The 20636-nt window shown below is 47.8% G+C and overlaps 1 protein-coding gene and 1 long non-coding RNA gene across 5 annotated transcripts in view; one reads left to right on the forward strand and one right to left on the reverse strand.

Moving 5' to 3' along the window:
- Nucleotides 1-20140, forward strand: part of TFAP2B (transcription factor AP-2 beta) — a 36390-nt gene extending 16250 nt beyond the window's left edge. For 3 of the 4 annotated variants that reach the window (XM_038771628.1, XM_038771625.1, XM_038771629.1), the window contains 6 exons: nucleotides 4576-4795; nucleotides 6601-6719; nucleotides 8197-8338; nucleotides 15177-16507; nucleotides 17868-17928; nucleotides 19585-20140. In XM_038771628.1, the coding sequence (XP_038627556.1) occupies nucleotides 4576-4795; nucleotides 6601-6719; nucleotides 8197-8338; nucleotides 15177-15477 (782 nt within the window). In that variant the 3' untranslated portion in view covers nucleotides 15478-16507; nucleotides 17868-17928; nucleotides 19585-20140. The remainder of the gene's footprint in view (nucleotides 1-4575; nucleotides 4796-6600; nucleotides 6720-8196; nucleotides 8339-15176; nucleotides 16508-17867; nucleotides 17929-19584) is intronic. The other variant, XM_038771626.1, reaches the window with a different exon arrangement.
- LOC119949794 lies at nucleotides 605-2998 on the reverse strand. The gene is made up of 2 exons (XR_005457315.1): nucleotides 2773-2998; nucleotides 605-820 (listed from the first exon to the last, which is right to left on the reverse strand). It is a non-coding gene; the product is annotated as an uncharacterized LOC119949794 (long non-coding RNA).
- Nucleotides 20141-20636: the final 496 nt, after the last annotated feature.

Here is a 20636-nt window from a genome sequence, read left to right on the forward strand (position 1 = left end):
GGTTGAACCAGGAAAGGAATATCTTCAACCTGGGGGAGTGGGAGGGGACAGAAAATCCCTAGGGTTTGTCTCCATTGATGGAGGAACCTTAGCCGAGAGGCTGAAGCTGGAGAAAATATCTGGCATCCACTCTTTGGGAACTCGGGTCCATTAGTTTAAAAGACGCTTCCCTGGGCACTGGTCCCCTGGATTGACTTGATCTCTCTTCCACTCTCCTGGCCTGCCAAGCCGCAACTAAGAACTTGAAGGAAGCTCAGGGTCCGGACCCAAAGGGGTGGGAAGGGAGGGTCTGTCAGAGCCAGACCTGCTCACACCCAGAGAGAGAAGGGGGGGGGGGGGGTAGGAGCTAGTTATTGTCTCAAGCGGGTGCCCAGTGCCGTCCAAGAATGAGTAGTATTTCTGAGAATCATCTCTTGAATCATCTCTTGCTTTCTGGAAGCTTGGGTCCCCGGAATGAAATACTGATCGATGCTGGAACCGAGGTTGTGTGTGTGTGTTGGTGGGAGGAGGTAGGGATTAGGGTTAAATTCCTTTTTGTTGTTGTTGTTGTTGGCCGGGAGAGATCTTAAAGTTGGGCAAAGCAATCCAACAGAGAACCGGGACCAAAAAAAAGGGTTCAGTTTAATGTATGCACTGAAGATTGTAAACATGTAAAGATGCGAGAGCTCCCTGCTGACTGGCCACGCTCCATCTCCTCGCCATTTCAGGCTGTCGTCTTCGAGCCATCTCCCTCCTCAAGAGAGCCCGTTCTCAGAAACAGTGTGCTCATAATTACTACCAAATCAACCGGGCACCGGCGCTCTTGCGACTTGGCGAGAACCTGAAGGGAACGGAAAAGGAAAAGAGCATGAAATATTAGGTTATGCAGCCCCCTACCACAGCGGGAGGAAGGAGTAGGTGGACCAAATCAATCAATCAATCGTATTTATTGAGCGCTTACTGTGTGCAGAACACTGTACAAAGCACTTGGGAAGTACAAGTTGGCAACATATAGAGACAGTCCCTACCCAACAGTGGGCTCACAGTCTAAAAGACCAAAATTTTCAAAGAGAAATCCCACTGGCGTGGGGAGGGAGATTCAAAGTCTGCGTGGTGAGAGAGGTGGATATAACCAGGAAAACTCTTCTGAATCTGAAATAGGTCGAAAACTTAAAGCAGTTGGAAGAGCAAAACCCAATAAAACAGCTTCCGTTGTGTCTGTCACTAAACCCATCCCTCCAATCTTTATGCAATGTTATAGTCGGTTTAGATTAAATGTATCCAAGCGATAACGTATACCGGCGCATACATCCTATCCGTACACCCCGGGAGAGAGGGAAATATCTTCTCCACAGGTAAATCAGGTAATTGACAACGTCTAAATTAGGAGGCAGGTAGGAATGACTCTGACACTAAAGTTCTTTGAGATGCTGCCTTCTCGGGCCATTGGGAAAGTGTGAACCTCAACTCTCAATCACTCAATAGGATTATTATTATTATTATCATTATTATAAGATTGCCAGCCCCCTGGGGGCCGGGGACCATGTCTAATTTCCACCTGTGATTTTCCCCCAGGGCTTACTTCAGTGTTCTGCTCACAGTAAACGCTTAATAAATACTGTTAGTACTACTATTGTGGTTCAGCAGTGAGCAGAGCATTGTACTAGGAGCTTGGAAGCATGCCATAAAAGTAAAAGAAACAACCCCTGTACGAAAAGAGTTTACAATTTAATAAAAGAAACAAACAAACCTAAAAGTATATACTAGGATTTTCAAGAGGGTCGCAGTTGATTTTATCTTCCGGTGGCAGGAATTTCCATATTGCACACCATCTCACTGTGTCAACTATTAAGCGCTTATTCGGTACCAAACACAGTACTACACGCTGGGGTAGATACGACCACAGACTAAGAGGGAGGGAGAACAGGAAATAAAGAACATTACTCCCTCTTTCCACTTTTTCCCAGTTTTTTCCCCAGTATGAACTACAGAAATGTCTAGGAGAATTCGCATGGAGAACTCTCAACGAACTTCCAACCGCACATTTCTATTAGGCAGGGTCGGGTTTTAAAATTGCAAGCGTGTATATCTGCTGAATGCTGCAACAAGCGGCGGGCCGTGAATGCATTTTAAAACCGGAGAGAAGCCTTCTGAGGATTACGTACATTTCTCCTTTCCGGATCGTTGGGCCAGTTTGTTGGGTGAAGGGAGAGTGGGAGGGGGTGGAAGGGGGAGTTTGGAAGTCGGATCACTTCTATAACGTCTTCACCGACTCCAATCTGCCTTGTAAGCGGTATCAGCCTAGAATAAGGGGGACTCAGTTCTAACGATGCATTTAGGAGTTTGTGTCTAGCTGGGGAGGGAGGCGGTTACTGCAGGGAATGGAGACCCGTTAAGGGAAAGAGATCTGTGGAAAATAAGGCGTTCCTGTCAGAGCAGAAAAAGTAACTCGGGGAAAAAACTCAGTTGGACGGGAGCTCTTGGAGCCGAGAACGGGGGCAATGGGGAAATCCTTGGACAGTGTAAAGTGAGGGAGCAATGAGAATCCTCATAAAACTTTCAAAGCTTCCTCTCTCTTTCCCTACCCTTGTTATTCAATCCAGGAAAACCTTCTCCTATAGTTTGTTTACAGCAGGGCCAATGTTCAATCCACATGGAGTATTATGTTTGCAAACTACCTGTCTTTAGGAGACTCTTTAAGCTGTTATGAACCTTTGATGGTAGGGCTCTCTGGCGGTGGGAAAGAATAAACTATAACAGAAATAGTTAAGGTCTGTTGTTTCTATTCCATACCACTGAGGTTATGAAGTTGGCAGTTGCCCAGCAGTCAACACTTGGTAAAGCATATTGGGGTCCTCATTCTCCGACTGGTCAAGTCTCGGGTGGGAGAGAAGGCCACAGCCTACAGTCCTCAATGGAGAGGAGTCAGACATGGGGCAAGCCAGGGAAGGTGAAGTCAGAAGGGGACGAGGCACCTAGGAGACAGCAAGGAGAAGGTGTGGGGGTCTCAGAACTTAAGGGAAGGGGAAGTTCCTTCCCCTATGTTTGAGTATCTTTGCTCGGACGGTTAACAACCAATTCCATTTTAGAATGCTAGTGACAGATCCCGCACTATGAGACGCAGAAGGTTCTGAGACTCTAAAGAGAGGGAGGAGCCACTTCCGAGCTCGGTAGAGGGGAGAGGAGGGGGGAGAGAGAGGAGAAGCCCCTGTGAGCTAAGTGTTTTATGCTTTAGTTTCCTTGGTCGTTGCCTTCGAACTCCCATCCTCCTTCAACGCCCCAGATAGTTTGAAAAGTCGCGTTCTAAAGGAAGATTCAAGCTGCTGAGGTTGATGGCTTCTGAGCAGAGGTGGCAAGCGGCTGTCAGTTCCTATTAACTCGAGCATAAAACATCTCTTAAGTACGGTTTGTTATCAATTACCTGCAGAAACATAACCACCAGGGCTGGGCAGCCCCGCTTTGCAGTTTCATTTAAGTGATTGTCTGGTTGATTGATTAGCGCACCTGTTGTAAATCATAACTGCTCCAAACAATTATGCTCTAGTTATTTAGGTTAATTGGTAAACAACGCTCCTGTCAGCGGGGAATTGCTTTCCTTGCAAAGGGGGTAGGGGGTCGAGGCGTTTGGAGTAGGTTTAGGTGAGTCTGTTCGGTATTACTAAGAAGTCGAAGTGGTCTGGATGGTCTTTCCATTATTATTATTATCACTACTGCTACTATTACTACTACTACTACTACTACTACTACTACTACTACTACTACTACTACTAATGAAATCGTGGTATTTATTGTACTTTCCAAGCACTTAGGTCAGTGCTCTGCACACAGTAAGTGCTCAATAAATAGGATTGAATAAATGAATGAATTTACTAAACGCTTGCTGTGTCCAGAACTAAGCTAAGCGTTGTCTTTGTCTCTGTCCCATATAGGGCTCATATTTTAAGGGGGAGAGGAAACAGGAATTGAATCCCATTTTACAGATGATGAAACGGAGGCACAGAGAAGTGAAGTGAATTTGACCATAGTCACACAATAGGGCAGTGGTGGAGCCGGTATTAGAACCCAGTTCTCCTAACTTCCAGTCCTGTGCTCTTTACCACCCATCAGTTCGTCGTAAAAGGAACTGCACCCCACTCAGCCCTTTTCCTTCCCACCACTCCGGCCCCAGTTCCGTTTTTTTTTTTTTTTAGGTTCCAACCTAGATGAAAAGGGGAGTCCAGCGGAGGGGGGGGAACTGATCAGCTCTCTTGGGAGAATTGGTCCGGAGGGGCCTCTCTGTGGTCCCTGAACGTTTAGGATGCAGAGAGGTGAGCATAGGCAGTGGGAAATGATAGTACCATGATCAGGATGTCTACCCATCTGTCCCTATGCAGTCATACACGGTATCTTTCCAAGAGACAGTTTATTCCATGGACAGGGAGTGGAATTTTACCTAGAGGCTTGAATTCTAAAGAGTAACAAAGGGCAAATCCTTCGTGTCCCTCCTGCTCCCCGCACTGGGAAGTAATGATCATTGACAAATCCAGCAGAAAGCAACCGGGCATCTCGACTTCTCGGTCACTTTTGTTGTGTGTGTGTGTTTTCCTGTCTTCCCAGTTCCGGTTCCTCCCAAGTCTGTGACTTCTCTGATGATGAATAAGGACGGCTTCCTGGGAGGGATGTCCGTGAACACGGGCGAGGTGTTCTGCTCGGTCCCTGGCCGTTTGTCCTTGCTCAGCTCCACTTCCAAGTACAAAGTGACCGTAGGGGAGGTGCAAAGGAGACTGTCCCCTCCTGAATGCCTGAATGCTTCCCTCCTCGGGGGAGTCCTCAGAAGGTAAACTCCGGCCCTTCAGTTGGGTCGGTCTCCCCGGAAGGGGGATCCCTTGGCTCTGGGTGATGGAGGATGGGCTGGGGACGGAAGGTCTGAAAATCAATCACAGTTCCCAGGATGTGGCTGCTTGGAGCCACACATGAAATACCCTGGAATCAACTCCGTTTAGATTTTCTGCCTCCTGCCTTATTGCTTGTTTTCTATTTCTCTTTTCTTTGTCTCTCCTCCAACAACTACTAGAGCTAACTAAGAGAGGCCTTGAAAAGTCAACTGGGCCAGCTTCCTATTACCAGACAGGAGAATGTCTAAACCAATCAGGGCACCTAAGCTGAACAAACCTCTCTGTCTCTCTCCTAACCTCTCTCTCTCTCTCTCTCTCTCTCTCTCTCTCTCCCTTCTTCTCTCTCTCTCTCTCTCTCTCTCTCTCTCTCACACACACACACACACACACACACACACATACACACATGCTCACCCGCACACAAGAATTTCAAGGCTGTCCCGAAGGACCAGGGAGGGTGAATCTGTTACCGGGCCTCAGGAAGATTTTGCCCGTAGAGATTCATCTCAGAATAACTTCCGGAGAGCCCAAGAGATTGGAACTGCCTGTAAAGATCTCTTTTCCAAAGAGACTCCGGGCCACTGACTCCTTGCCAAATCCATCAATCAATGCTATTTATTAAGCAGCTACTGTTTGCAGAGCGCTATTCTAAGTGCTTGGGAAAATAGAGTTAGTAGACAAGGTCCCTTCCCTTAAGGAGTTTACAATCTAGTGAGGGAAACTGAAATCATTTTGCGGATAAAAGGAAGAAGGAAAATAGGATATGTAAATGAGTTTGTGCTTAAATAAGTTAGGGAACCTGCCACTTTACCGGTAACCCAAAGACTCTGGACCATTTATGGGCTGGGGGGTGGGGCTCCTCTTCAAGGGAACTCTCCCCTCTCATCCCCTCTCCCATATCAACCAATCCAAATCTATCCAGGCTTTCTCTCCCTCCAATCCCCGCCCCCACCCTAATCCGCATGAGTTTCCATCCGCAGCCAATACCTTTCTATTTTAGACTGTGCTTTCGAGTCCAGGTCTTCTTTCCTCTCCTTTCTGGGCATGGGAGCAGGGTGAGGAGGAATAGGGCAGGTGGTTTCTTTTGCCCTGCCATACCCGGCTCTTTAATAATAATAATAATAATAATAATAATAATAATAATAATAATAATAATAATAATTTCATTTGTTAAGCGCTTACTAAGTGCCAAGCACTGTTCTAAGCGCTAGAGTAGATACAAGGTAATCAGGTTGTCCCACTTGGGGCTCACAGTCTTAATCCCCATTTTTCAGATGAGGTAACTGAGACACAGAGAAGTTGAGTGGCTACCCCAAGGTCACACGGCAGACAATTGGTGGAGCGGGATTAGAACTCACGTCCTCTGACTCCCAAGCCCGTGCTCTTTCCACTAAGCATTACTGTCTCTTTGCCCTCGTCCCAACGGCTCAATTGACCCTGAGGTCAGAGCCTGCGTCTCAGTGCATGCACGACATACTAGTGAGTCGGTTTCTGCGGTCATTTGTTTTCGGAAGAAAAGATCAAACCTCCCAGCCGGTGTGTTTGTGTGTGTGTCTTGCGTTGCATAAATCCAGCCAACTCAGCAAACTCTTCTCAAGCAACCAGAAAGGGGAGGGGGGAGGCTTGGGGGTTTGCTAACCTCAAGTTAAAACCTCTTCAAGCTCCAGTGGTCTTTAGATTGCTACGTCTAAACTTTGTTTCAGGAACCCTCGGAGGTTAATCAGAATGGTAATTCTTGCTATTTCAGAGCCAAATCGAAAAACGGGGGGCGATCTTTGCGAGAGAGGCTCGAGAAAATCGGTCTGAATTTACCCGCCGGCAGACGCAAAGCCGCAAATGTTACTTTACTCACCAGCCTGGTGGAAGGTAAGCGAGGGCCTGCAGGTGGATTCCCCACTGGGAACGGGGTCCCCTCGCTACGGCTGGGGGATGACATTTCACACCCCGGCCGTGCCATCCGCTCGAAATCACTGGCCGAAGTGACTGAAGAAACTAATATCACCAGGGCTGGAGAAAGGCGAAGGCTTGCCTATCAGTGGCTAGCGGCTAGCTGCTCTCTGACAGGACCTGGTGATGCTGCGGGCCCTGGGATTTCCTAATTGTGATTCGAATGTGAGTTCGGCTGCAGGCGACTCGGGGTTGTATCCTGTCTACCATTTGTCTGTCGCTTGGTAGGGACAGGGGCGGGAGATTCATTCATTCAGTCGTACTTATTGAGCGCTTACCGTGTGCAGAGCACTGTACTAAAAGTTAGGGAGAGTACAGTATAACTATTAACAGACACATTCCCTGCCCACAGCGAGCTTACAGTCTAGAGGCGGGGAGATAGACATCAATACAAATAAATAAGTTACGGCATGTACATAAATGCCGTGGGGTTGGGAGAGGGGAAGAACAAAAGGAGTAAGTCAGGGCGACGCCGAAGAGAGTGGGAGAAGAGGAAAGGGAGGGGGCTTAATCTGGGAAGGCCTCTTGGAGGAGTTGTGCCTTCAATAAGGCTTTGAAGGGCAGGGAGAGTAACTCTCTGTTGGATTTGAGGTGGAGTGTATATCGATCCCACGGCCTGACTAATCAGGGGGAAAGCCAGGTCGGGATTTGTCATCAGTGATTGCGTCCCGGAGTCGGAATCCAGCCCATTGCCGAGCCAAAACCATTTCCCGTTGGGTCTGCGGGGTACCCGTTCCTGATGGGCGAGCCCCTCTGGCCAGAACGGGATTCTCACGCATTCCACCTAGCTAGGAAGATATTTCTCTAGAGGGGAGCAGGGTGGGGCGTTGATGGGCCTTTGCCAGGTTTCCATGGAAGAGGGCGAAAACCCAGGAACACTGCCCCAAAACCAACCACCCCCTTAGTGACGTTGCAAAGGAAGTCCTTCTCGTTCGAAAGCAATGCAATGGCCCCGGAGCCCCTGGGGTTTGGGTCCTAGAGGGGTCAGGCCCCTCTCCCGTTTCAGTGCGGGTTGACTGGCACGAATCTCTGGCTGTGAGAAACCTGGCTAGTCCGGGCAGAGGCCCTTGGAATCGGAGTCAGAACCAGGGCCATTTTTTCGAAAGACAATCGTTCATGAGTAAGAGGGATGCCGTAATTTAATCCGGTCATGGGGGATTTGCTGGGAAAGAGGGGGTTCGGACTACTTAGAAAACGGGGGAGGAGTTGGAGATGATGTTTGGCCCTCCCCCCCAGGATGGATAATAATAATAATGGTATTTGTTAAGCTCTATGTGCCAAGCACTGTTCTAAGCGCTGGATGTCTCCGTTAGCCGACCCCACGCGCCCAGTCTCACTGGAGGCTTGGAAGCTCTTCACCCCATAGTGATCCCTGTCCCCTGTGCCTGTGTTTCAGGAGAAGCCGTCCATTTAGCTCGGGATTTCGGGTACATTTGTGAAACGGAATTTCCAGCCAAAGCCGTCTCGGAGTATCTCAATCGGCAGCATACCGATCCCAGCGACCTACACTCCAGGAAGAACATGCTTCTGGCTACCAAGTGAGTGTCGGCTCCCTTTCTTCTTGAGGAGCCGAGCCCCTTGCGCTTGGCTCTGCCTTTTTGGACGCGGGGTGGGGGAGCGTCTGCTACGGTTCAGGCCTACCCTCCTGGCTGGAGAATTCCTTCCCCTTCTTGGACTTGCGCGGCAAACCTTGCGGAGGCCTCCTTAGATAGACAGAAGGGTGATGGGGAGGATGGTTCTGTGACTCTGTGGGATGTAGGATGTCGTCTTTCGCAGTCTCCCTTTCTCGAAGCCTCTGGAGGGTGTCTCTGGGTGATTCTGATTGGGCACGCCTGTCATCATTGGTTGAGTATAGCTGGATGGGTGTTTCTGGTTGGGTGATGGCAGTTGGGTGTCTTTGCCCTGGGTGGCTGGAGAAGGGATATCCAAATTCTGGTTGACTCCTCGGATAGCTATTTATTAATATTAATAATAATAATAATTATGATATTTGTTAAGCGCTTACTATGTGCCAATCAGGTTGTCCCACGTGGAGCCCACAGTCTTAATCCCCATTTTACAGATGAGGTAATTGAGGCTTAGAGAAGTTAAGTGGCTTCTTAAAGTCACACAGCAGACAAGTGGCAGAGCCGGGATTAGAACCCATGACCTTTTGACTCCTAGGCCCGTGCTCTTTACACTACGCTATGCGAGTCTCTTGGTTCCAGTCTTCGTGTGTGTGTGTGTGTGTGTGTGTGTGTGTGTGTGTGCGCCTGTCTGTGTGTGTCTGTGTGTGTGTGTGTGTTTCTGGGTGGGTTTGGACTCGAACTCTCTGTGTATCTCCTTGGGATGAGCCCGTCCACGTGTGAAAACCCACAGCTCTGTGTTTACACGTAATATACACCCACCGTGTGACTTGTATACCATGTACCTGTGTCACCTAATGACTGCGTTGCCAACGCTTACTGTTTATCATCTTCCTCAGACTTGCACAGTTCACTCCTGCTTTTACGGGCAGGGGCAGGGGGAAGGGGGCAGTAAATCTCTTGCTAAATTTAGATTTCGAGCTCATTTGAACTTTTGCAGCGGGTTTTCTATTTATTTGATTTACGCCCATCTTTGGCTTCCGTGTCATCTAGTTTGGTGGTTCATGAGAGGTTCTGGCCATCGGGGGCGGGGAAGTGGGCTTGGGAAGGGGTGGGGGCGGGTCTCAGCAGGCTCCCGCACGCCTATCTCGCAGCCACGGTCCAAATAGCGATCATTTATTTAGTGGTCTAGGACGCGGTTTGTTCCGTTGACAGCGTAATTTAAAGAAATATATGGAGGCCTGAAAAATCATTTGCTCAAATTTGTCCAGATGTTTTCGAGCCGTGATTTGAATTTGATTGCCCCCTTTCCGCAGGGTCAAAAGATATTAATGTCCCAGAACTTTAATTGCTTACAGACCCCTCTAAGGGCTTTGAAGATGTGAGAGGTCTGAGTCATTACCGTTTGTTCTCCCAAATTCAAAGTTTCCTCTCTGACACAGGGGTTAGGGGATAAGAACGTCAGGACGGTAGCTGACAACCTGTCGTTGCCTCCACTTTAGGGTGTGTAGGAAAGAGACAGCAGCTGGAGGTATTAGAGCCTGACACTCTCTTTAGCTTCTGTTCTTCCCTTCGCCCCTCCCTCCTTTCCGTTTTCCTTCCCTCTCCCTTTCGATTCTAAACTGTGAGCCCGTTGTTGGGTAGGGACTGTCTCTGGTTGCCGAATTGTACTTTCCAAGCGTTTAGTACAGTGCTCTGTACACAGTAAGCGCTCAATAAATACGATTGAATAAATGAACCCCCTTAATTTCACTGCCAAAACTCCTTCTCTCTGTGGCTCTGTTTCTGTGACTGTCTGTTTCGGTCTCTGTTTCTGTCCCTCTCCTCTATTTTTCCCTCCCCTTTCTCTACCACGTCTTTGCCCTATGATTCCGCGGATTCTCTGTTAAGGAGGGAAGGACCCAGGGAAGTAATGACAGCGAGAAGAGAACCCAAGTGAACCGAGTTCCGGACCTGGGTGACGATTAATGAATCCCAGGGAGAGGGGGAAAGGAAGAGAAGAGGATTGAGAACGAGAGGGACAGAGGCACGGAGAGAAGGAGATAGGAGCGGTGCCGGGGGAGGAATCGAGGAAAAAAAAATGTTACAAGACGAATTTCAACAGCTCTCCCGGAGGGTGATGTTACCAGACTGAGCCCTCTCCTTCTCCCGGACTGAGCCCCCTCCTTCCTCTCCCCCTCCTCCCCCTGCCCATCCACCCCGCCTTACCTCCTTCTCCTCCCCACAGAACGTGTATATATGTTTGAGAAGCAGCGTGGTTCAATGGAAAGAGCTCGGGCTTTGGAGTCAGAGGTCATGGGTTCGAATCCCGACTCCGCCACATGTCTGCTATGTGACCTTGGGCAAGTCACTTAATTTCTCTGAACCTGGGGATTAAGACTGTGAGCCCCACGTGGGACAACTTAATCACCTTGTATCCCCCCAGCGCTTAGAACAGTGCTCTGCACATAGTAAGCGCTTAACAAATGCCATCATTATTATTATTGTTATTTATTACTCTATTTATTTTACTTGTACATATTTACTATTCTATTTATTTTGTTAATATGTTTTGTTTCGTTGTCTGTCTCCCCCTTCTAGACTGTGAGCCCGCTGTTGGGTAGGAACCGTCTCTATATGTTGCCAACTTGTACTTCCCAAGCGCTTAGTGCTGTGTGCTCTGCACACAGTAAGCGCTCAATAAATACGATTGAATGAATGAATGTTGCCGCTGAGAGAGGGCGATTCAGTCCTCTTATGTATTCCCTCGAGTGACTTCTTTCTGCCGCAGTGCTGGGACCCGGGCCTGGGCAATAGCTCTCATCAGGACGTCAGACGACCCGCCTAGCTAACTCACTCCTCAGGAAAGGTTGAGAGGAAGATTGTGAGGATAGTGTGAGGAGAAGCATCGTTGTCTAGTGGCTAAAGCACGGGCATGGGTGGCAGAAGGAACTAGGTTCTAATCCGGGCTCCGCCACTTCTCTGGGGGAAGTCACTTCACTTCTCTGTGACTCAGTTACCTCATCCGTAAAATGGGGATTAATACTGTGAGTCTCTTGTGGGAGTTGGACTGTGTCCAACTTGTTTAAGGGACAGAGCACGGGTTTTGGAGTCAGAAGACGTGGGTTCTGATCCCGGTTCCACCACTTGACTGCTGTGTGACCTGGAACAAGCCACTTAACTTCTCTGTGCCTCAGTTACCTCATCTGTAAAATGGGGATTAAGACTGTGGGCCCCACGTGGGGCAACCTAATTACCTTGTATCTACCCCAGTACTTAGAACAGCGCTTGACACATAGTAAGCGTTTAACAAATGCCATTATTATTATTATTAGCTTGTGTTTACTTTAGCGCTTAGTACAGGGCCTGGCACATAGTAAACACTTAATAATTACCTTAAGAAAAAAAGAGAAGGACTTGACCTGCTCCCTGCTGGCTCAGAATACAGTCTTCATCTGAGACTTTGTGTCTGGGAAGGGGAAAAGGGAGGGGAGAAAAGGGAAGGGAAAAACCCCACTTTAAGGGTAAACATCTAGGAACACCACACTTTCCCAAATTTCATTTTTTTTAATGGTATTTGTTAAGCTTTTACTATGCGTCAGGAACTGAATTAAGCGCTGGGGTAGATACAAGATAATCAGGATGGACACTGTCCCTGTCCCACATGGAGCTCACAGTCTAAACTCCCATTTTTCAGATGAGGTAACAGAGACAGATAAATGATTTGCTCCAGGTCAAGCACTGGGCGGGGTCATCAGGAAGCTGCTGGGATCTGGAACTGCTGAAGATGAGGGGTTGGTGAGTGATGAGAGGGAAGAAGAGGAAAGGGAAAGATGAAACAGAGTTGAGAAGCAGAGTGGCCTAGTGGATAGAGCACCGGCCTGGGAATCAGAAGGACCTGGGTTCTAATTCCGACTCCGCCACTTTTCTGCTGTGTGACCATGGGCAGGTCACTTCACTTCTCTGTGCCTCAGTTCCCTCATCTACAAAATGGGGATTAAGACTGTGAGACCCATGTGGGACAGGGACTGTGTCCAACCTGACTATCTTACATTTACCCCAGCACTTAGAACAGTGCTTGACACATAGGAAACCCTTAACAAATCCCATCATTATTAAATAACTGTTCTCCCTTCTACTAAATCCATGAGCCCCATAGACAGGAACTTTGTTCGACCTAATTAACCTGTACCTAACCCCGCCCTTAGCACAGTATTTGGCATATATAAGCGCTTAACAAATTCCATTAAAAAAAGTCACAGCAGACAAGTGGTAGAGCTGGATTAGAACTCATGCCCTCTGACTTGTAGGCTCGTGCCCTATCCATTAGGCCAAACTGCTCTCAACGCCGCTTCGTCTTCATCTTTCTCTTTCCTCTTCCCTCTCGCCTCTCCCCACCTCCCATCTTCAGCTGTTGCAGACCCCAGGGGTCTCCCGACGCCCCCTCCCTGCGCTGGGTACCGTCTCCTTCCCGGGGGAAGGGCGCAGGGAGAAACTATTAACTCTGAAGTTCTCCCGGTGCTGGCACCCACTTTCTACAGGTCACCTTTCACTCCACCACCTCTCAGAACACCTGAAATCTTCTCAGGAATTCCCCAGCTCTGCTCCTGAAGCACAACCGAATCCTTCAGAGAGACAATCGCTTCAGGAATGCCCTTCCTATCCAGTTCTGCTCTCCCTTCTCGCCCTACCCAGCCCCGTCTGTCCTGCCCCACCTTGATTTACCCTGCCCATCCTGCCCTTCCTTCTCCATCCTTCCCAGCCCAGTCCTCCCTAGTTCTGTCCAGCCCTGCCTCTCCCTGCTTTCTTTGCCCTATCTGCAATGCCCGCCCGTGAACATAATCAGTATCTGGCGACCTTCAGGGTTAGCAAATTTTTCTTCCTTTCCTTTTCTTTTTGAGATTGACCTAATCTAGTGCTGAACGAGGGTTTCCTTCTTGTTCTTTTAGCTAGTACTAGAATATTGTTCGTTTTGTTTAAAAGTTCCAACACACACACACACACACACACACACACACACACACACACGCACACATACTTACTCACACACACCCCTCTTCAAATCTAGCGGCTCGATTGCAGGAATAGCTTTGGAAAGGAAGCAGAAAAGATTCACTCACTTTAGTACATCACTTATCATGACCACCAGTATCTTATTTTGGGGTTTCTTAGTGATGATGATGATGATCATGATCATAACGACAAAGAAGCAGCGTGGTTTAGTGGAAAGAGTACGGGCTTGGGAGTCATAGGTCGTGGGTTCTAATCCTGACTCCGCCACCGATCAGCTGTGTGACTTGGGGCGAGTCACTTGACTTCTCTGTGCCTCAGTTTCCTCATCTGTAAAATGGGAATTAAGACCGTGAGCCCCACGTGGGACAACCTGATTACCTCATATCTACCCCAGCGGTTAGAACAGTGCTTGGCACATAGTAAGTGTTTAAAAAATGTCATTATTATTATTATTATAACTATAATGACATTGACAGTGATGAGGATTATGGTGATATAATGGTAATGAACAGGGCTATAACCACGATGACGATGGCAATGTAGACAATGGAAATTGTGGTGACGATCTCTATATGTTGCCAACTTGTACTTCCCAAGCGCTTAGTACATTGCTCTGCACACAGTAAGCGCTCAATAAATACGATTGAATGAGTGAATGAATGATAATGACGATGGCAATGAAGACAGCCATGATTATTATGATGACATCAACAGTGACAAGGACCATGATACTAAAGATAAAGACGATAATGATGATAATGGGAATGTAGGCAGTGGTGCCCTGCATGGCGTTGTGGATAGAGTACCGACCTTGGTGTCAGAAGGTCATGGGTTCTAATCCCGGCTCCGCCACTTGTGTTCTGTGTGACCTTGGGCAAGTTACTTCACTTCTCTGGGCCTCAGTTACCTCATCTGGGTAAATGGGGATTGAGACCGAGAGCCCTACGTGGGGCAGGGACTGTGTCCTACTCAATTTGCTTGTGCCCACCCAGCGCTTAGTACAGTGCACATAGTAAGCGCTTAAAAATACCATTATCATAGAAGCAGCGTGGTTTAGTGGTAAGAGCACGGGCTCTGGAGTCAGAGGACGTGGGTTCTAATCCCGCTCTCCACTTATCAGCTGTGTGACTTTGGGCAAGTCACTTAACTTCTCTGTGCCTTAGTTACCTCATCTGTAAAATGGGGATTAAGACTGTGAGCCCCACGTAGGGCAACCTGATTACCTTCTATCTACCCCAGCGCTTAGAACAGTGCTTGGCCCATAGTAAGCGCTTAACGAATACCATCATTATTATTACCGGTTGTTGGGTAGGGACCGTCTCTGTATGTTGCCGACTTGTAATAACGATGGTATTTGTTAAACGCTTATTATGTGGAAAGCACTGTTCTAAGCGCTGGGGATGTTACAAGGTGATCAGGTTGTCCCTCGGGGGGCTCACAATTTTAATCCCCATTTTACAGATGAGATAACTGAGGCCCAGAGAAGTTAAGTGACTTGTCCAAAGTCACATAGCTGACAGTTGCCAGAGCCGGGATTTGAACCCCTGACCTCCGACTCTAAAGCCCGTCCTCTTTCCACTGAGCCACGCTGCTTCTTGTACTTCTTGTCTTTCCCAAGCGCTTAGTACAGTGCTCTGCACCCAGTAAGCGCACAACAAATACGATTGAATGAATGAATTATGAAGAGATGATGAGGACAGTGGTGATAATGTTGGGAATTGTTGAGAAGTGTTGAGGATGAGGATGAAAATGCAGACCATAGTGCCGGTGACGGTGATAGTGCCAAAACAATGATAATTGTGTGTTCCTCCCCACGCAGGCAACTTTGTAAGGAATTCACAGATCTGTTGGCCCAGGACAGGACCCCCATCGGGAACAGCAGGCCTAGCCCCATTTTGGAACCGGGCATTCAGAGTTGCTTGACTCACTTCAGCCTCATCACCCACGGCTTTGGGGCTCCAGCCATCTGCGCTGCCCTCACAGCTCTGCAGAACTACCTGACAGAGGCTCTCAAAGGCATGGACAAGGTGTTCTTGAACAACAACACCACTAACAGACATACGTCTGGGGAAGGACCAGGTAGTAAAACTGGAGACAAGGAGGAAAAACACAGAAAATGAAACTAAAAAAACAAAACAAAACAAATTTTAAATAAAAGCGAAAAAAAGAAAAAAAACATTTTAATTTTAGCTTTAAAATATTGGATTGGCTTTGGAAGAATTATATTAGGTAGAATACACACAAACAAAAATTAACAAAAAAAGAGAAAGAAAGAAAACTAAAAAAATAAATATCAAATCAGAGGCCCACGACGGAGCGTCACCACCGGCGCCCGGTGTTAATTTCAAGATACACTTGGAGACTACCGCCCGGATTTTCCACTTCGGTTCTTTCGATCTTAATAGTAATGCAAATGAAAGAAAAATCATTATTTTTTTCTTTGGAAAATAAACTTAAGACAAAACGTAAGAAAACAATAACTTATTGGAAGAAAATCGTAGAAACATTGGTTTCAGTGCTTTGAGATCCGGTTGGCTGAGGTGCCCGACCTATATTTTTTAGAAAAATCTGTCTTTCTTTGTCTCTCTCCCTGTCTCTCTATGTCTCTCTCTATCTCTCCGTCTCTGTGTGTATTTGTCTCTCTCTCTCTCTCTCTCGTTCTTTTTCTCCTAGGAAAATCTTCGGGAATGAAACTATTGTATCTGGGACTTCCCCCACACTGTTTGAACGCTCTCACACCCAATGCCCTTCTTGCTTAAATTGTTGGCGCCCCGATTACTGCTCAAATGGTCAGGAATGGGGGCTGAGGAGGGCGGGGGGCGGGAAGGGGCGGAGGGGATGGTCGCGACGTCCAGAGCTACTCGGGAAAACAAGGACCAATGAGAGGCGCTATCCCTTTGAGAAGTGTTTTTCTTCCCCAGGAAGGCCCGAATCAGCCTACCAAGAATCTTTTCATTTGTTCCAATCCTCGTGCGATCGACCCACCCATTCTGAGCCCTGTAGCGAAAGAGACATAAAGAATCATTTGATTAGTGCGTATGCTTTCGGAGGGGTGTGTGCCATCTCATTTTCTTCTGTTTCCCAAAGCGTTGCCCGCATGGTTTATGAGCTTCTTCAAAGACGACTTGGGCTTTCTCCACAACCTATAAGGTACAGAGAAACAAAAAAAAAAAAGAAAGAAAGTTCTGATTTCTCTATTCATCAAAGCCGGGGTTTCAGAATTCTGCAGGTGCACTTCTTTAAAGAAGCTCAAAGAGAATGTTTAGGAAGAAACCTATTCCGAGATACAGTTCTGAGACAGAATTGGGGCGGGGTTTCTAAAACAGTTATACGAGCACCAGGGTGTTCAGAATAGGTACTCTACTGGGAGGGGAAGTGCGGGATTAGGGTCAGGGGTGGGGGGTTAAATGCAATTTTATTTGGGTGGGTGGGTCAGGGGAGCCCAGAGTTTTTGACGTACGATCCCCATGCTGATGGATTATATTTCTCTAGATGAAGTTATTAAGACACTTTGTGATTTTTGTTTTACAACGAAAAGCAACGTGGCGGGGAGCGGGGTGGCGGGTGCGTGCCCCAGTGTTTTTGCAATAATTGCTATATTACAGGATGCTTTATGAATACGATCCACCTCCCCCCCCCCCCCCCCGGACATGCACTTGTTTGGGCATATAGATGGTAAAATAATGCAAAGTGAAAGGAATTGCATTTAAGCTTTGATTTTTACCGTCTGGATCCGTTTTGGACTATTCCCAGAGGGTAGAGTTTCATGCATTTAAAACCTCTCACTTAAGGCAGAACAGCTCCTTTCTCCGTCTTATTCCGAGCATGATCTTGAAATAGCCATTGTTTCTCTGGCACTACCAGGAGAGTGAAGAAAATGCCCTTGGGGGCAGGGGTGAGGGTGTGGGGGGGTATGAATTTGAGTTGAATATGAGCGCGCGCGCATACACAAATACACACACCACACCCCATTCATGCCTTCTCCTCCTCCCCCTCTTCAGGAGCACTGTTATTACAGTGTTCTTCTTCCGGCCTTCCTCTAAGATGAAAAACCCAAATGTTCTTGCCCCCGAGTTGACTACTTGCTGAATAATTAGAATCAGTATCCACAACCACCAAAGCGTTGGGGGTGAGTCTTCCGCCAACGCTCCCCTCTTCCACGGAATCCTTCAGAGAGGGGGCACTGGGCGATCGCCTGGGCTCGGATTTCAAATCAGGGGTCGCCCTTTCAAGCCTCTTTCGAACCAGATCAGCCAAATCCTCACTTTCCTCCCGGTCTCCGCTCCCTCTCCCACCCCCAAAGCCGTACTCTAGGCTCCCCGAGGCGGAGGGACGCTTGCAGGCTGCTGGTTGGTAGAGAACAGAGTGACAGCCTCGCTAGCCCTCGCTAGCCCGGCTGTACGGAGAGAGGCTAAAACAGATGCATCCTGATCGCCCTCCCCAACTCCCCACCCCACCTAGGCCCGCCCCAGCTGGACCAGTGAAAAATCATCGTCTCCTTTCCTTGCAGGGCAACCTGTCCCCCCGTGTGTGACGTGGGAGAAACCTAACGGACACGCATTGCCCTTAAGGTACTGTCCGACCTTTGGAAAGCGTGTTCTGTTGAGAGGATGTAGGATGCGTGGCTGGTAGGGCCGGACCTCTCTCTTGCCTTTCCCTCCCTCCCCTTTCCCCCCAGTTCCTTTCTCGACTCCACTCCCCACCCTCCGTCCCTTTAGGGCCTTTAGGCCCTTTGAGACCTCCCTCCCATTTGCCGGATTCCTGGGTCCCTTAGCTTTGGACCCCAGGGGCCAGCGCGGCGGGCATCTTCCTTAGCATTTAGGCTAGCTAGGCTTCTGTCGTAAGGGTCAGGGGCTCTCACTGGGACAGATTCCGTCAGCCTTGTGTCCCCCTCAGACTCATCATCCGTTTGCCGCTAAAGGGGCATCTTTGATCATTGCGAGGCTGGGATCGTCCCTAATGGCGAATCCCCGGCCTAAACCGGGTCGACCTCCCTCTTCTAGGTCATCCCTTCTGGCTCATTCCTGCCCCTCTATTGCGTGAAAAACCAGATCTTTCATTTAATCCTCCTTTTGGAGTCGCCCCTTTCTTTCCTTTTTCTGTTTGCTCTTACTTTCTTTTGCTCCTTTTTCTTGTTCTTTCCTTCTTGTTCTATTCTCCTTCTTCTTTTCTTCTCTCTCCTCCTCCTCATCTTCCTCCTTCTCTTTCTTCTTCATCTTCTTCTTCTTCGTCTCTCCATCTCCCTTCTCTCTCTCCCTCTCTCTCTCGCCCACGCGCGCTCTCTCTCCCTCCCTCCGCCCTCCATCCTTCTTGCACTTGTAGCTTTCTTTTGCCGAGTTCTTCTGACATTTATCTGATAATTACGTTATTGAAAGATCTGGTTTCCTCAGGCCCGTACATCAATAAACAGTGAGATTAACGCGGTCGCTTGGCTTTTAACTCAAGGGAAACGTCTCAGGCAAGCCTTTAAAAGCCTCGTTTCCAAACCAAACAGGTGGGTCATAGCATAATTCCTCACTCTCCCTTCCCCACAACTCCTCCTCTCTTTCAGTTTACTCCATTTCCAACTATTTCGCAGAGCGGGCGCAATGCTTAGTTAGATACCTAAGGCCCGGGGGGGGGAGAGTGCTAGGGGGTTCCAGACTTTCCCTGTGTGCCCCTTCCCACTCCAAGACTAGCTGCAACTCCTCCACCTCCCCTCCCCCAGCTCCCCTAGTTCTCAGCCTGAACCCTCCCTTCCGATCCAGTTTGAAAGCGCCGCGTTTGGGGGTAAACCCGCCCCGCACCAAACCACCCCACGGAGTTTCATCTCAGCCCATTCCCTATCGAAGCCCCCGAAATCCCCGCTAACTTTTGTTTTTTTAATTTAAAGACACAGCTTCATCCCAAACGCATTTTTCGCATCCTCCGAATCTTTGCTTGAAAGACTAAAGCCGGCATTTCCCCCAGGGAAATCTCTGCTAGGTCTCCCTGGGAAGGGCGACGCGCCCTTTGCTCTAGTTTTCGGAGAATTTTTAACCACTTCGGATAACTTGTACGAGCCGTGAATCATTCGGAACGAAAATGTGCTCAAAATCGGACGGTCCTCAAGAGCCTACTGCCGTTGCCCCTCCTGTGCCAGTTCATGATAACAAAATAAGATCAAATCACATCACCCAGAGAAAAAGACGAAAATTCCTTTGAAAAAGTGGACTGGGTAGAAAGCCGCCTTTCTTTTCTTTACACAGTATTCCAAAAGCGATCCCTCTCTCCTGGATTTAGACCTATCCGCTCCTAGTCGATCGAGAAATATCAGTTTATTGACTCTTCATGAGAAGAAACCTGGAAGGGTAACAATGTTAAGTTTGTATATATTTATTTATGCTTAATTTAATGGGAATCTGTAAATATGGCGAGCATCTAGTTTGGGGTTATTTATCTGTGAATCTATACCTCTGTGAATGGGTGGAAAAAGCCGCTTGATCCTAGATAGTATCCTATCTGAATTTTTCTGTTCTTTATAGACAAGCTGTTATGGTATTGGGTAGAAATTGGTTTCTTGTCCAGTGTTGATCTGATTTACATGAATAAAAGAGATTGTTGTGTTTCGTTGTATTTCCATCTTCAGTTTTCTGAATGTGGGTACTGCTTCAGTTTGCAGACAGATTAAAGTATAGCCAAGAAGTTTTGTTTTTTTTAATTTCTTTTTCCCAACCGAACTGGGATTGGGAAACACAGGAAATGTCTTCGTTAAAAAAAAATAAAAAAAATAAATCCAATAAATATTGCTTCTCAGACTCGAAAGTGTTAATAATTTTTTATTCCTCTATTTCTAAACAGATTTACAATAAAAACTCATATAAACTGTATGCTCTGATTTATTTTGCCTTTAACAGTCAGTGAACTGAAGCTTCGCGAGTGTTTTATTTCCCCCCAGAGGGTCTCTGGAGAGACGAGACATGGGCTGGTTTTCCTTACCTCATCTGTAAAATGGGGATTAAGACTAAGCCCCACGTGGGACAATCTGATTACCCTGTATCTACCCTAGCGCTTAGAACAGGGCTCTGCATATAGTAAGCGCTTAACAAATACCAACATTATTATTATTAGGAGATGTCAGGGGACAACACCCTTGGTCTAGTGACGTGTCCCAGGGAGACGGGGGGAGGTGGGCATCCTCACGCTGAGCCTTTGCGCAGGGAAAGGGGCTAATAATAATAATAATAATGACGATGATGGTATTTGTTCAGCTCTTACTATGTGCCAGACACTGTACTAAGCGCTGGGGTGGATACAAGCA

The sequence above is a fragment of the Tachyglossus aculeatus genome, chromosome X1 (assembly GCF_015852505.1).
Source record: "Tachyglossus aculeatus isolate mTacAcu1 chromosome X1, mTacAcu1.pri, whole genome shotgun sequence".
Lineage (NCBI taxonomy): Eukaryota > Metazoa > Chordata > Mammalia > Monotremata > Tachyglossidae > Tachyglossus > Tachyglossus aculeatus.